Source organism: Oncorhynchus nerka, linkage group LG3 (assembly GCF_034236695.1).
Source record: "Oncorhynchus nerka isolate Pitt River linkage group LG3, Oner_Uvic_2.0, whole genome shotgun sequence".
Classification (NCBI taxonomy): Eukaryota; Metazoa; Chordata; class Actinopteri; order Salmoniformes; family Salmonidae; genus Oncorhynchus; species Oncorhynchus nerka.
The window spans coordinates 17,327,988-17,343,247 of record NC_088398.1 but is presented as its reverse complement, the minus strand read 5'-3'; the positions used below and the strand labels follow the sequence as shown (position 1 = coordinate 17,343,247).

Below are 15,260 nucleotides of genomic sequence, written 5' to 3'. Positions count from 1 at the left end.
TCTCCATGGCTGGATATCTTTTTCAGCTGAACAGTTTCTTTAAAATATGTATTTTTCATGTTAATTGTTGGAGGATGGGTAAGCTAAATATTGATCAGTTGTCTTTTAGGTTCAATTAAAAAGAAAATGGAACTGTGCTATTTGTATTCATGCCACGTGCATTGTTGAACGATACTTCCACACATTGTGTATGTGATCTGCCTCTGAAGTTCAGGATGTTTATTTATCCCGTAGGTCCTCTTTAGTGGAATTACTCTTGTATATGCTGGCAGTAACCCCACATACAGTACTTCTAGGTAAGTAGGAGAAAGCTGTTTAGATGGCGTTCAGAGGCTTGCTTCTAGGGTGGTGTCCCGTTCAACCACTGTTAACTCAACCAACCGCTGTCAACCCCTCGTGAAATCAAGTAGTTGATTTGGTTCTGGGTTCAAGATCAGTCAACCCCTTAGTCAATTAGTCAACCAAGGGAAATATATTTGTGCTTTCTTTAAGAGTACGTTGCCTCTGTTTCCACAGGTGAAGTAAAACATTTCAAAGTTTCAGTTCAAAATAACTAGCCACTAGCTCCCCACAGTGGTATCAATCCCAATGTTATTGGGTCCAGAACATTTGACCAATAGTGCAACTCACTAGGTCCCCACAACATCTGGCACTGTGTGTTGAGGCTGGCGCAGACACCGCTGTAGCAGTAGGAGGAGCCTTCCTCGCAGGGCTCGCCGTTCTGCAGGAACACGTTGGGGGGGCAGTAGGGAGAGGTACCAGTGCAGTGCTCTGGGAGGTCACACTCCCCCAGGGGCTGCCGACACATCCATCCACCTGAACGCAGCTGGCCAGACAGAGAAAATAGACAGTAGATCAGTAAAGGAGTTTATGATTTGGACCTTTGTTCAGATTCTTGTGATAGATCATGTAATAGTTTAGTTCATTAGGATCACTATTAGCTATTGCACATGCAGCAGCTACTCTTCCTGGTGTCCACATAAAACATACGTGACAAAATATAGAACCGTAATAGACAAGAACATAACACTCAGAGTTCTAACATATAGAATTATAGTTATAATAAATGAGACTAATGACCTGAGCTGATTTAAATGTAGGTGTTCAGAAGTGTGTTCAGTGATGGGGTTGAATGAGTGACTGAGTGTGTGTCAGTAAGGGTCCAGTGAAGAAGAGAGAGGCTTGCCCACCTTGTAGTTGTCACAACAGACTCCTTTGGAGGAACACTGGACCCAAGGAACATTCTGAATGCACTGTATGTCCAAACATACACCCTACAAACAGGACAAATATCCCTGCAAAGAGGATCACCACTACTCCAATTTCTTTGGAGACCCTGTGGTAGGTATTTTCTTCAATACCCCTGAATTCAAGCAAAGGCCAGATGTAGATTGGTCTGTGTTGTTGCATCTGATAACATGACCATGATGCTGGTGTGGTGTGTCTCTGCATGGCTTCCTTCCTGTGACGCTCCTGATCAACGGTATGCTGGGCATTCTGATTGGTTTCTTTGTGCTGGAGATGCTGATCAGTGTGGTTGTTATTCTGTATGGGCTGTGCACCATGGGTACCGACGGCCCAGAGGTAAGAACCATCTCCTCACAACCTACTTTTGGGCTGCGTTTACACAGGCAGCCCAATTTTTATATATTTTTTCACTAATTGGTCTTTTGACCAATCAGCTCTGAAAAGTATCTGATGTGAAAAGATCTGATGTGATTGGTCAAAAGACCAATTAGTGGAAAAATATCAGAATTGGGCTACCTGTCTAAACGCAGCCTTGATGTCACTTTCTGATTAGGTGACTAGATTCACTAAGATTAGATATGTCCCTCCCTGCTCAGGTCCCTCAGGAAGAGACGGACACCCCTCTGTGTGTTCCCAGCAGCACTGCAGACCCCCTGTGCTTCCCTGGCACTCAGGGTGAAGTCACCACAGTGTTGGCACTGCCATGAAACATTCAGACATGATGATAAAGGCTAAATCTCTGGCCTAGTGGCAAGAAAAAAAGGGAAAAAACGAATACCTTACTGTTCTGCTTGCCTTTCTTACACTAAACCACTTGCACTTGTGTTTTCTTACTGGCACTGATTCTGCTGAAAGTTGCTTTGTTGAGGAAAGTTTTACTTACAATGATTGCATCTTATTCATCCCTTACATTTGTGTGTATAAGGTAGTCGTTGTGAATTTGTTAGATTACTTGCTAGAGGTCCTTCGTTGTTCTCCATTGGGGTGGCAGGGTAGCCTAGTGGTTAAAGTGTTGGACTAGTTAACCGTAAGGTTGCAAGTTCAAATCCCTGAGCTGACAATGTACAAATCTGTTGTTCTGCCCCTGAACAGGCAGTTAACCCACTGTTCCTAGGCTGTCATTGAAAGTAAGAATTTGTTCTTAACTGACTTGCCTAGTTAAATAAAGGTAAAGAAATATATATATATGTTACTGCATTGTCGGAACTACAAACACAAGCATTTCGCTATACTCACATTAATATCTGCTAACCATATGTATGTGACCAATACAATTGGATTTGATTGTGATATGCGGTTGTCTTACCTAGCTAGCGCATTAAGTTAAATCCCTCTGGATTTCTACTAAGCTATATACAATTATTTTAAGAAGTATATACAATTATTTTAAGAAGTTCATACCAAGGATCATTTAGCTATTTGATTTTGAATTTTAAGACCCCTTGAAGAATCCCCCCCAAAATTAAAAAAAATATTTGATTAAAAATTGTATTTGGCCCATACAAATGCATTGAATAACAAATTCACTACATGGAACAACAGATAGTCCCCCCCCAAAAAAATCAAAAGGAAGTTTGATCTGAACTGTCTGTTCTATATCTGAGAGCTATAACAAAGATCAGGAACATGTATTTTTATTATTATTTGTATTTATTTGTACATGTATTTAACTCTATATTTTTGTCACTAAACAGTGTCCATATATACTTCCATACATTTTTTAAACTGGTACTGGGGAACTTCAGACGAGTCTTGTGAGGCCTGTGGGTGTCCTAAAGCAAAATAACACTTTTAAACTGGTACTGGGGAACTTCAGACGAGTCTTGTGAGGCCTGTGGGTGTCCTAAAGCAGAATAACACTTTTAAACTGGTACTGGGGAACTTCAGACGAGTCTTGTGAGGCCTGTGGGTGTCCTAAAGCAAAATAACACTTTTAAACTGGTACTGGGGAACTTCAGACGAGTCTTGTGAGGCCTGTGGGTGTCCTAAAGCAAAATAACACTTTTAAACTGGTACTGGGGAACTTCAGACGAGTCTTGTGAGGCCTGTGGGTGTCCTAAAGCAAAATAACACTTTTAAACTGGTACTGGGGAACTTCAGACGAGTCTTGTGAGGCCTGTGGGTGTCCTAAAGCAAAATAACACTTTTAAACTGGTACTGGGGAACTTCAGACGAGTCTTGTGAGGCCTGTGGGTGTCCTAAAGCAAAATAACACGTACGTGTTTGTGAGTCTCACCTTTCCACAGAGGGGTCATATTAGTGTGTAGCCAAAACAGTTTGGATACTACAGACAGAAGTTGTCAGATCAGTAGTAAGATTATGAGGGTCATAGAGCAAAATATCATCGTGAGAGTCTCATCTTTCCATAGAGGGGTCTTTAAAAAATAAAAAATAATCGGCCACTACATATGATTTTGTGAGAAGACTGATTTTCGGGATGTCTCATGGTCTGACAAACACTGTTCTAGCTCTGTCACTTTTCATTGCAGATGTGGAAGAGCGACATATGGTGGATTGAGAAACACTATGCTAAAATTGTGATGTTTACTTGCGTGAATGTATTATTTTTATTTAACTAGGCAAGTCAGTTAAGAACAAATTCTTATTTACAATGACGGCCTACCCCAGCCAAACCCGGATAACGCTGGGCCAATTACAGTGATACAACCTGGTTTCAAACCAGGGACTGTAGTGATGCCTCTTGCACTGAGATGCAGTGCCTTAGACCGGTGCACCACTCAGGAGCTGAACATAAATACAATAAAATACATCTCATTCTTCCATACATTAGATATTACATATCTTACATTGTTGGTATCAGTAGATTTGAACAGTTTAGTTGTGTTTTTCCAAATTGTTATTTTAGGCAAATGTATTTTACTGAAGCATCTTCAAAATAATATTGGTCTTTAGCGCCACCTACTGGATCAATAATACATTGAAAGGGGCGGCACATGGGTGCAACCACAGTCATAGAGAAAAAGGCAAATCTAAAGGTTTCACTCTTGATAAAATCTGTCCAAAATAAGGCCAACGCATTTCTATTGGTTTATTTAAACATACTCTTGTCACCTGCCTTTGGGACAACGACTCCCATTGTTAGGGCGGAGACATTAGCATCTCCTCATTACATACAAATCTGTATATGGGGAGCTCAATGTCAGAAAGTTATGAGGTAGATAATGCTACCCCACCAGGGAAGTGTGATTAGTCCTTTGTTGTTCTCCATTATAATTGATTTTGTATTCTCTCATGGGAGAACAGATATTGGGAGGTCTCCGTTTGCGGATGACAGGGCACTGTGGAAGAGAGGGAGAAATATTCCCCAAGTCAGGAGAGTTCAAGAAGTATCAGAGAAGTTGAACAGTGGGCCCACAGGTGGGGCTTCAAGTTCTCAGTTGAGAAAAAACAGACTGGTTGGGGAGGAAATATGCCTGAAGCTGTACATGAGGAATGAATGTTTAGGTTTCTGGGGATCTGGTCTGACACTCGAATGACATGGGCGGAACACATTAACAGAGTAGTTATCAAAGGAAATAAAATATAAAATGTGATGCATTGTCTGTCAGGAATGATGTGGTGGTGGGGGGGGATAGAATGGCATTGAAAACATTATATATAGCGATATTAAGATCATCACTGGACTATGGGTAGTGTAGAATATGCATCAGCAGCTCAGACATCTTTTTAAAAAGCTAGATGTAATCCAGGCTCAAGTATGCAGCCATACTCTTGGCTGCAGAGTGGGTGGAGGAAGTGAGGCCAGACAGGGTCGTCATCTGCTCTGACTCATGTGCTGCACTGATGAGCTTTAATTAATTTGTGTCATGGAGCAGACAAGATGTATTGTCTGAGATTTCGCAGTGCCTGTGTAGGGTGAGACAGATGGGGGTATTTGTGAGGTTCCTCTGGGTACCAGCTCCTGTGAGAGTAGAGGGGAATGAGGAAGTGGATGTCCTTGCCAAGCAAGCTCTCAGACATCATAAAACTTAAATGTAATGAAATTGTCTATCAGTAAAGCACAAGCCAATGGGTTAATAAGAAGTGGTCAAAAACAAATGGCAAGAGTTGTGGAATAGGGAGGGAAAGGGAAGACTCCTGTGTAAGATCCAGGAAAATGTGGGGGCAGGGAGGTCCTCAGGTCGAGAGAGATGGGAAGAAAGTGGAATCACAAAGCTCTGGGACACACAAAGCTCAACAGTACAAAACATCTGACTGGGTGTGATCACTGCCAGGAGAAGATGGAGACAGTGGAATACCTGTTATTTCAGTGCCAACACAATATAATTATATGCCATTTAGCAGATGCTTTTATCCAAAGCAACTTTGTCATTTGTGCATACATTTTACGTATGTGTGGTCCCGGGAATCGAACCCACTACCATGGCGTTACAAGCGCCATGCTCTACCAACTGAGCTACAATGGTATTGAACGGCCAAGCTTAAGTTAATAGCTGAGAAAATCTTCAGGGGATGTAGTATTTAATTATGTATTTAGTTTCCTTAAAGGAAAAAGGTTTCCTTAACTATCTTTCAGTATATGTTTCAGTATTTTTTTTTACATTGTCAGCATTCCTTCAAAATACAGAAATACAGCAGGTAGGATGCATTTTGCACCACATGATGCTGCCTTTTCCATCATATGATTCATAATGCATCATACCAGCTGTAGTTCTGTATTGTGAAAGTTATACTGTATATCTTGAAAACCTTATTGCTGACAATGCAACACATTTTGATATCAACAATGGACTAATGACAAAAATAACAAAAGATGGTTTTGGGGTGGAAATTTCAGGAGACGAGAATAGTGGGTAGGATTTAGAGTTTTTAGACCTGGTCCACACTCCAGTCCAGTTCGTGGCGGTAAAGCACATTAAAGTTAGTTGCCAACCGCCATATATAAACCGAAGAAGAAGAAGAGCATGTGATACCAATGTAGCCAATCAATGTAGGTAGTTAGCTACGTGTACATTTGTGTTTATATTCCTTGGACATGACAGCCAGCCATAGAAGCTAAGAGTGGGCAGGAAACAATTTTATTGCATGAACTATCGACCTAGCTAACAAGGCAGGAGCCCACTAGATAGATTGATAGCTAGTTAGCAAAAAACAGCTTGGGAATTGATCATAATAATAACGGCTATCTATAGAGTTAGCTTGGTTGTCAATTGCGCTACTAGTGCTCATTTGAACAAATGTGAAATGTGGTAATATTAGCTAGCATTGCCATTCTTATTTTGCTATCAGAAATCTGATTTGTTATCGCTCGCAGGATTAGTTTACACATTGTTTTGTAAATTAGGCTAGCTATCTGTCACCTGCATTAAACTACTGTATCTATCAATAAGGAGAATAATTTACAACCATGGAAAAAGTCACGAAAATACTGGTTCAACTGTCGAAGAATAATGTCGCACCGCAATGTGCCCGTTTTGCACAGGTCAGTTGTGCATTTTTGCTTGTCACTTCAACAAGCCAAATGCCAGTGTCACGTGTACTTTTTGAAAACGAGGTGGGCGCTATGGTAGTGTTTGGTTTTACTGTAGTACCATTTTAAAGGGGTAGGTCACCCAAATTAAATGTAAGGTTAAAGAAAAAATGTATACTGTACATATACACTACGTGACCAAAAGTATGTGGACAACTTCATGTCGAACATCTATTTCCAAAATCATGGGCATTAATATGGAGTTTGTCCCCCCCTTTGCTGCAATAACAGCCTCCATTCTTCTAGGAAGGCTTTCCACTAGTTGTTGAAACCTTGCTGCGGAGCTTGCTTCCATTCAGCCTCGAGCATTAGTGAGGTCAGGCACTGATGTTGGGTGATAAGGCCTTGCTTCGCAGTCGGCGTTCCAATTCATCCCAAAGGTGTTCGATGAGGTTTAGATCAGGGCTCTGCTGGCCAGTCAAGTTCTTCCACACCGATCTCAACAAATGGACCTCCCTTTCTGCACGGTGCCATTGTTATGCTGAAACAGGAAAGGGCCTTCCCCAAACTGTTTCCACAGTTGAAAGCACAGAATTGCCTGGAATGTCATTGTACGCTGTAGCGGTAAGATTTCCATTCACTGGAACTAAGGGGCCTAGCCCCAAACATTTAAAAACAGCCCCAGACCATTATTCCTCCACCAAACTTTACAGTTGGCACTATGCTTTGGGGCAGGTAGCGTTCATCTGGCATCCGCCAAACCCAGATTCGTCTGTCGGACTACCAGATGGTGAAGCGTGATTCATCACTCCAGAGAATGTTTTTCCAATGGTGGCAAGCTTTACACCACTCCAGCCGATGCGTGGTGATTTTAGGTGTATGTGCGGCTGCTCGGGCATGGAAGCCCATTTCATGAAGCTCCTGGCGAACAGTTATTCTGACATCTGTCGTTGCTTCCAGAGGCAGTTTGGAACTCGGTAGTGTTGCAACGTAGGACAGACGATTTTTACACACTACGTGCTTCAGCACAGGGCGGTTCCGTTCTGTGAGCTTGTATGGCCTACCACTTTGCATCTGAGCTGTAGTTTCTCCTACTTCACAATAACAGCAGTTATAGTTGACCGGGGCAGCTCTAGCAGTGCAGAAATTTGACGAACTGACTTGGAATGATGGCATCGTATGATGGTGCTACGTTGAAAGTCACTGAACTCTTCAGTAAGGCCATTCTACTGACAATGTTTCTCTATGGAGATTGTGTGCTTGATTTTATACACCTGTCAGCAACAGGTGCAGGTGAAATAGCTGAATCCACTAATTTGAAGGGGTGTACACATACCTTTGTATATATAGTGTATATTTCCTTAATTTATGGGCTAGAGATTGCCATCCATAATCAAGATTTATATATTGATAACCAAAAAAAACAATGGCGGAATGGACCCACAGCAGGCCCAGTATTTTCCCTTCCAAAATACATTGAAATCAAGTAATTTAGCTAGATGGTTAGCCTTTATTCTTGTAGTTGCCGATACTTCAAAGGTTATATGAGGTGAATTGTGCAACAGTTAAACTTTTTTTATTTTTAAATGTACCACTTCATTTTCTGTTAGAGCATAACAGGTCATTTTACAGAGACTCTTGATGAGGTGGAGGTGAAGTGTTCTTTGGAGAACAATCGATTTACACTGTGTGAGTGCGAGAAGGGGAGAGGAATTCCGCTGAAGGTAATGACTCAATGAAACACATTCAATTTAATAAACTGATAGGTTTAATCTTTTATCAGTTGTGGCCACATTTCCATACCTCAGACAGTTGTTTTGTGTATCCCATAGAAATTATTGTTGGTTGACTGAAAATGTTTGAGTGTATTTGGTTGATATTTGTTTTTTTGTTTTTTCTCAGAGGGCAACCTTTTGCCCCTTCAAGTATCTGTCTGTCGCAGAGGCAGCTGCAATCCCATTGGATGTTCAGAGTCGCGGAGTGGACGTGGGGGTTGCTATTCTTCTGCAGTCAGCCAATCAGAAGGTGTTGTTAACTCGACGGGCGTCCAGTCTCCGCATTTTCCCCAATGTGTGGGTTCCACCAGGTATGGCATCATTCTGCGGAAGTAACCTTTCAAAATGAAATGGCATTCCATAGGAAGACACTTTGGGTAACCCAATTTACTTTTTTTATCAGGTGGCCATGTGGAACTGGATGAGAGGGTAACGTTTCTAGTTGCAATAGCTATTAAACAGTGGAAGATAAATGAGATTATTCCTGCCTGTGGTTTCAACCCCCCTCATGGTCTCTGTGGTCAATTCCCTTTTAGCTCAATCAAGCTTTGTGTGTGTGTTTGCCTCATATCTCTCTTGTTTGTCAGCTCCTGGATGCTGGGCTGAGGGAGCTGAGGGAGGAGACAGGACTGAAGCTGGACCCTGGAGACGTCTCAGCTCAGCTGCTGGGGCTCTGGGAGGTGGGAAATCACATCCACTACACATCACATTTCTAGGCCCAGGGAATAGTTTTGTAAATAATAATCATCATATGTAAATATATTAGAAAAAACCTACTGGACACAATTCCACAGACATTTGATCAATTCTGATTTGTCTGACAGTCCTGTTTGCTCATGTTGGCTCAAATGTTTGTTCTGTTTCTCTTCACAGTCAGTTTTCCCGCCCATGCTGAGCAGAGGGATGCCACAGAGGCACCATGTGGTCACCTACATGCTCCTAAACACCTCCCTCACACACCAGCAGCTCCAGGTGTCTGTCTGTCTGCCTGACTGTCCTGTTGGTCTCTGTCTGTCTGGTGTTATCATTAAAGGCACATAAAGCCAAATCAAAGAGAATGCCTCTGACTCACTAAAGACCATCTTTATTCTAGGCCTCTCTGTGCCCCGAGCCCGCTGAGGTCAGTGGCTGTCTGTGGGTGGACGCCTCGCTGGTCAAGGCCATCGTATCCGCTGTGGACGGAGAGGAGGGTTCTGTGACACCGCTGGAGGGCGTGGCTCCAACCATAAGGTACATCACATCCACAAAGTAATGTACTCAAAACATAAACAGACATAAAAATATATATTATATACTGTACCATTGACAAGTATTTGTGAAAAAAAGTTTTACTGGGCTAATTTCCTCTGACATTAATTATTTCATTGGTTTCCTCTTAACAATGTTACCATTTTGTTTCTGTGGCGTTGGTTCTCCAGTGTATCGGAGGTCTCTCCGGAAGGTGTGCTCAGTGAGTCAGATTTGCCATTGTCTGTTTTGTGTAACCGGGCCCCGAATAGTGGAGAGGATGTGGAGCGGGTTAGCACTGGTACCAAATACGCCCTGGAGCTCTGGCTTAAGAACCTGGAGGGACAGGGGACCCGATGTTAACTGTCTTCCCTAAACCTGGACGTCTAGCCCTGTGATGAAGTGACTTCCTGGAGGATGACATCACTTCAAGGAGTTTGCCTTAACCGGTGAAGGTCACCTAAAGTGAACTATCATCTTTCAAAAAAATCTTGTACGTAATTAACCAATAATTAACTTTGGGTGAACTATCCCTTTAATATCAGCAGCAACACCTTCAAGTCTTATATGGCTGTTTGAGGGCTTTGCATGAGCTATCAATTGTGTTGTGTGTAAGAACAGTTTTTATTGCAAGGGTGTTGTTAGTGATGAAATGTTATGAACAAAGTGGATTTATACTGCAGATGCTTTTATGATCATTATATTCCATTTGCGCCTTCAAGCCACAAGATGGCAATACATAGCCTACACAGTGATTTCACATTTGGAGACTAGTGTGAAACATCAGAATTCTGATTTAAGTTTACATAATTATCTAGACTTGTAAATATAGAATGTGTTCTTATTAACTGACTCGCCTGGTTAAATAAAAATGGATAAAAATATTTTATTTTTCTAACTGAAATTATTTTCCTCAACCAGCATATTTACTATTATTATTATTATTTTATTTTTTACTATACTCAGACAGAAGTTAGGTCTCAAGTTAGTTAGGTTAGGTCTTCATTGTGAATATTGTGTTGTACTTTCAACTGAAGATAGTAAATATTGGATGTTTGCAGTGATTTAATAATTCACATTTAAAGACTACATTTTTATATGCCATGAGTGGAAGGTGTGTGTCTTTCTGTCATATAACGAAACCTCTTTTCTCACCAACACCCAGATTAATATACTGTACATCATGGCAACCTCACCCATGGATAAGCTACTGGGAAATATCCTTACTTTGTTATTTGGCTGCATTTAGACAGACGATTATTGGAGGACCAAAAAACCGATACCGATTAATCGGCCGATTGTTTTTAAAATGTATTTGTAATAATGACAATTACAACAATACTGAATAAACTCTTATTTTAACTTAATATAATAAATCAATAAAATCAATTTAGCCTCAAATAAATAATGAAACATGTTCAATTTGTTTTAAATAATGCAAAAACAAAGTGTTGGAGAAGAAAGTAAAAGTGCAATATGTGCCATGTAAGAAAGCTAACGTTTAAGTTCCTTGCTCAGAATATGAGAACATATGAAAGCTGGTGGTTCCTTTTAACATGAGTCTTCAATATTCCCAGGTAAGAAGTTTTAGGTTGTAGTTATTATATGAATTATAGGACTATTTCTCTCTATACGATTTGTATTTCATATACCTTTGACTGTTGGATGTTCTTATAGGCACTTTAGTATTGCCAGTGTAACAGTATAGCTTCCATCCCTCTCCTCGCCGCTACCTGGGCTTGAACCAGGAACACATCGACAACAGCCACTCTCGAAGCAGCGTTACCCATGCAGAGCAAGGGGATTAACTACTCCAAGTCTCAGAGCCAGTGAAGTTTTGAAACACTATTAGCGCGCACCCTGCTAATTAGCTAGCCATTTCACATCGGTTACACCAGCCTAATCCCGGGAGTTGATAGGCTTGAAGCATTGCGAAGAGCTGCTGGCAAAACTCACGAAAGTGCTGTTTGAATGAATGCTTACGAGCCTGCTGGTGCCTACCATCGCTCAGTCAGACTGCTCTATCAAATCATAGACTTAATTATAACACTATAACACACAGAAATACGAGCCTTCGGTCATTAACTTCTTGCGTCGAGCCATCCCGGATCCGGTATCGTGACTACAGCCTCAAGCTCATTACCATAACGCAACGTTAACTATTCATGAAAATCGCAAATTAAATGAAATGAATCTATTTGCTCTCAAGCTTAGCCTTTTGTTAACAACACTGTCATCTCAGATTTTCAAAATATGCTTCTCAACCATTGCAAAACAAGCATTTGTGTAACAGTATTGATAGCTAACGTAGCATTTAGCGTAGCATTTAGCGTTAGCATTCAGCAGGCAACATTTTCACAAAAACCAGAAAAGCATTCAAATAAAATAATTTACCTTTGAAGAACTTCGGATGTTTTCAATGAGGAGACTCTCAGATAGCAAATGTTCAGTTTTTCCTGAAAGATTATTTGTTTAGGACAAATCGCTCCGTTTTCTGCGTCACGTTTAGCTACGAAAAAAAACCTGTATCCAGGATTGTGTAAATCTATCCGCAAGCTCATTAGCATAACACAACGTTAACTATTCATGAAAATCGCAAATGAAATGAAATGAATCTATTTGCTCTCAAGCTTAGCCTTTTGTTAACAACACTGTCATCTCAGATTTTCAAAATATGCTTTTGAACCATAGCTAAACAAGCATTTGTGTAACAGTATTGATAGCCTAGCATAGGATTATGCCTCTCTTTCAGCATGCAACATTTTCACAAAAACCAGAAAAGCATTCAAATAAAATCATTTACCTTTGAAGAACTTCGGATGTTTTCAATGAGGAGACTCTCAGTTAGATAGCAAATGTTCCGTTTTTACAAAAAATATTATTTGTGTCGACTAATCGCTCCGTTTTGTTCATCACGTTTGGGTAAGGAAAAATCTGGAAACTATAATTTTGAAAAAACAAAACGTTTATTCTTTTTTTTACGAATGCGCACCGCATCAATTATATGCAACGCAGGACACGCTAGATAAACTAGTAATATCATCAACCATGTGTAGTTAACTAGTGATTATGATTGATTGATTGTTTTTTTATAAGATAAGTTTAATGCTAGCTAGCAACTTACCTTGGCTTCTTACTGCATTCGCATAACAGGCAGGCTCCTCGTGAGGCAGGTGGTTAGAGCATTGGACTAGTTAACCGTAAGGTTGCAAGATTGAATCCCTGAGCTGACAAGGTAAAAATCTGTCGTCCTGCCCCTGAACAAGGCAGTTAACCCACCGTTCCTAGGCCGTCATTGAAAATAAGAATGTGTTCTTAATTAACTGACTTGCCTCGTTAAATAAAGTTGTAAAAAAAAAAAATTGGTGTCCAAAAATAGCGATTGCCGATTGTTATGAAACTTGAAATCGGCCCAAATTAATCGGCCATTCCAATTAATCGGTCGACCTCTAGAAAAAATCTTCAAGATTGGGCTGTCTTTATAAAGCAGCCTTTGTGTGTCAGCTGTTTATGCAGGATTTAACACCTACTGTTACAATGTTGCAATCTCATGGTTGATCTGAAGCAATGCGTGACATTTGAATGCAAATCGGACGATTTCAAAGAGAAATCTTTAATGTTAAATGGGGGGGGGGTGGGTGTAATAATGAAATGTAAAACTGTTTTAAATTGGTTTCTACAGTAACTAATGAACTAAATTTGTGCGTTAATTTAGGGACACAATTCACATCAACAAGTCAAAATCCACAGTAAAAAGATTGGAAGTGTTGGATTTCTCTAATTCATTATAAGTCATTACAGTTTAATGTCACTAGGAATAACATTCAGGTGGAAAGAGTTGGAGAATAATCTTCATCAGATCCTGAACTATCCCATTTTCCCCGAACTGTCCTGGCTTTTACCATGCAGAGGTAATCAGACCTGCTGTTAGTATTAGGAGCACCACGCCCTCTGTGCCAATATCAGTGGGCAAATATGTGGCAGGGCATTCAAGGTATAATCAGGTCTTGATGCCACATTTCCTTGCCAGCATATTGTCTGTATTGGTCATGTCATATTACTATAGGTTATATTTTCTAGATTTGTCTTATCATCATAGTGTGTCACTTGTCTGATTTGTTTGTAAGTTACATGAGAGTGACTCTAGGACTTATTCATTACCACTAAGGTATTTGTGTCTGCATACCTTCATATGTGGATTTTACCTTTTGCCATAGACAATTGACAGACAACTTTTGTCATATTGGCCCAAATGCAAAGACATTGACTTATTCTCTTGATGGTATCGAACTCAGCAAAAAAAGAAACGTCCCTTTTTCAGGACCCTGTCTTTCAAAGATAATTTGTAAAAATCGAAGTAACTTCACAGATCTTCATTGTAAAGGGTTTAAACACTGTTTCCCATGCTTGTTCAATGAAACATAAACCATTAATGAACATGCACCTGTGGAACGGTCATTAAGACACTAACAGCTTACAGACGGTAGGCAATTAAGGTCAGTTATGAAAATTTAGGACACTAAAGAGGCCTTTCTACTGACTCTGAAAAACACCAAAAGAAAGATTCCCAGGGTCCCTGCTCATCTGCGTGAACGTACCTTAGGCATGCTACAAGGAGGCATGAGGACTGCAGATGTGGCCAGGGCAATAAATTGCAATGTCCGTACTGTGAGACGCCTAAGACAGCGCGAACAGCTGATCGTCCTCGCAGTGGCAGACCACGTGTAACACCTGCACAGGATTGGTACATCCGAACATCACACTTGCGGAACAGGTACAGGATGGCAACAACATCTGCCCGAGTTACACCAGGAACGCACAATCCCTCCATCAGTGCTCAGACTGTCCGCAATAGCCTGAGAGAGGCTGGATTGAGGGCTTGTAGGCCTGTTGTAAGGCAGGTCCTCACCAGACATCACCGGCAACAACGTCGCCTTTGGGCATACACCCACCATCGCTGGACCAGACAGGACTGGCAAAAAGTGCTCTTCACTGACGAGTCGCTGTTTTGTCTCACCAGAGGTGATGGTCGGATTCGTGTTTATCATCGAGGCCTGTACTCTGGAGCGGGATCGATTTGGAGGTGTAGGGTCTGTCATGGTCTGGGGCGGTGTGTCACAGCATCATCGGACTGAGCTTGTTGTCATTGCAGGCAATCTCAACGTTGTGCGTTACAGGGAAGACATCCTCCTCCCTCATGTGGTACCCTTCCTGCAGGTTCATCCTGACATGACCCTCCAGCATGACAATGCCACCAGCCATACTGCTCGTTCTGTGCGTGATTTTCTGCAAGACAGGAATGTCGGTGTTCTGTCATGGCCAGCAAAGAGCCCCGATCTCAATCCCATTGAGCATGTCTGGGACCTGTTGGATCGGAGGGTGAGGGCTAGAGCCATTCCCCCCAGAAATGTCCAGGAACTTGCAGGTGCCTTGGTAGAAGAGTGGGTAACATCTCACAACAAGAACTGGCAAATCTGGTCAGTCCATGAGGATGATATACACTGCAGTACTTAATGCAGCTGGTGGCAACACCAGATACTGACTGTTACTTTTGATTTTGACCCCCCCTTTGTTCAGGG

General features: G+C 41.3%; 1 protein-coding gene across 2 annotated transcripts; it reads left to right on the top strand.

Annotated features, from left to right (window-relative positions):
• Positions 1-6,201: 6,201 nt before the first annotated feature.
• Positions 6,202-10,565, top strand: LOC115102924 (nucleoside diphosphate-linked moiety X motif 17-like). 2 transcript variants are annotated; one of them, XM_029623384.2, is made up of 9 exons: positions 6,202-6,270; positions 6,600-6,691; positions 8,290-8,403; positions 8,582-8,765; positions 8,858-8,883; positions 9,042-9,134; positions 9,328-9,426; positions 9,548-9,684; positions 9,873-10,565. In XM_029623384.2, the coding sequence occupies exons 2-9, from the start codon at positions 6,617-6,619 to the stop codon at positions 10,042-10,044; spliced, it is 900 nt and encodes a 299-aa protein (XP_029479244.2). In that variant the 5' UTR covers positions 6,202-6,270; positions 6,600-6,616; the 3' UTR covers positions 10,045-10,565. The 2 variants fall into 2 exon arrangements, with proteins under 2 accessions (XP_029479244.2, XP_029479252.2); XM_029623392.2 differs by having other exon boundaries at positions 6,213-6,691; positions 8,312-8,403.
• Positions 10,566-15,260: the final 4,695 nt, after the last annotated feature.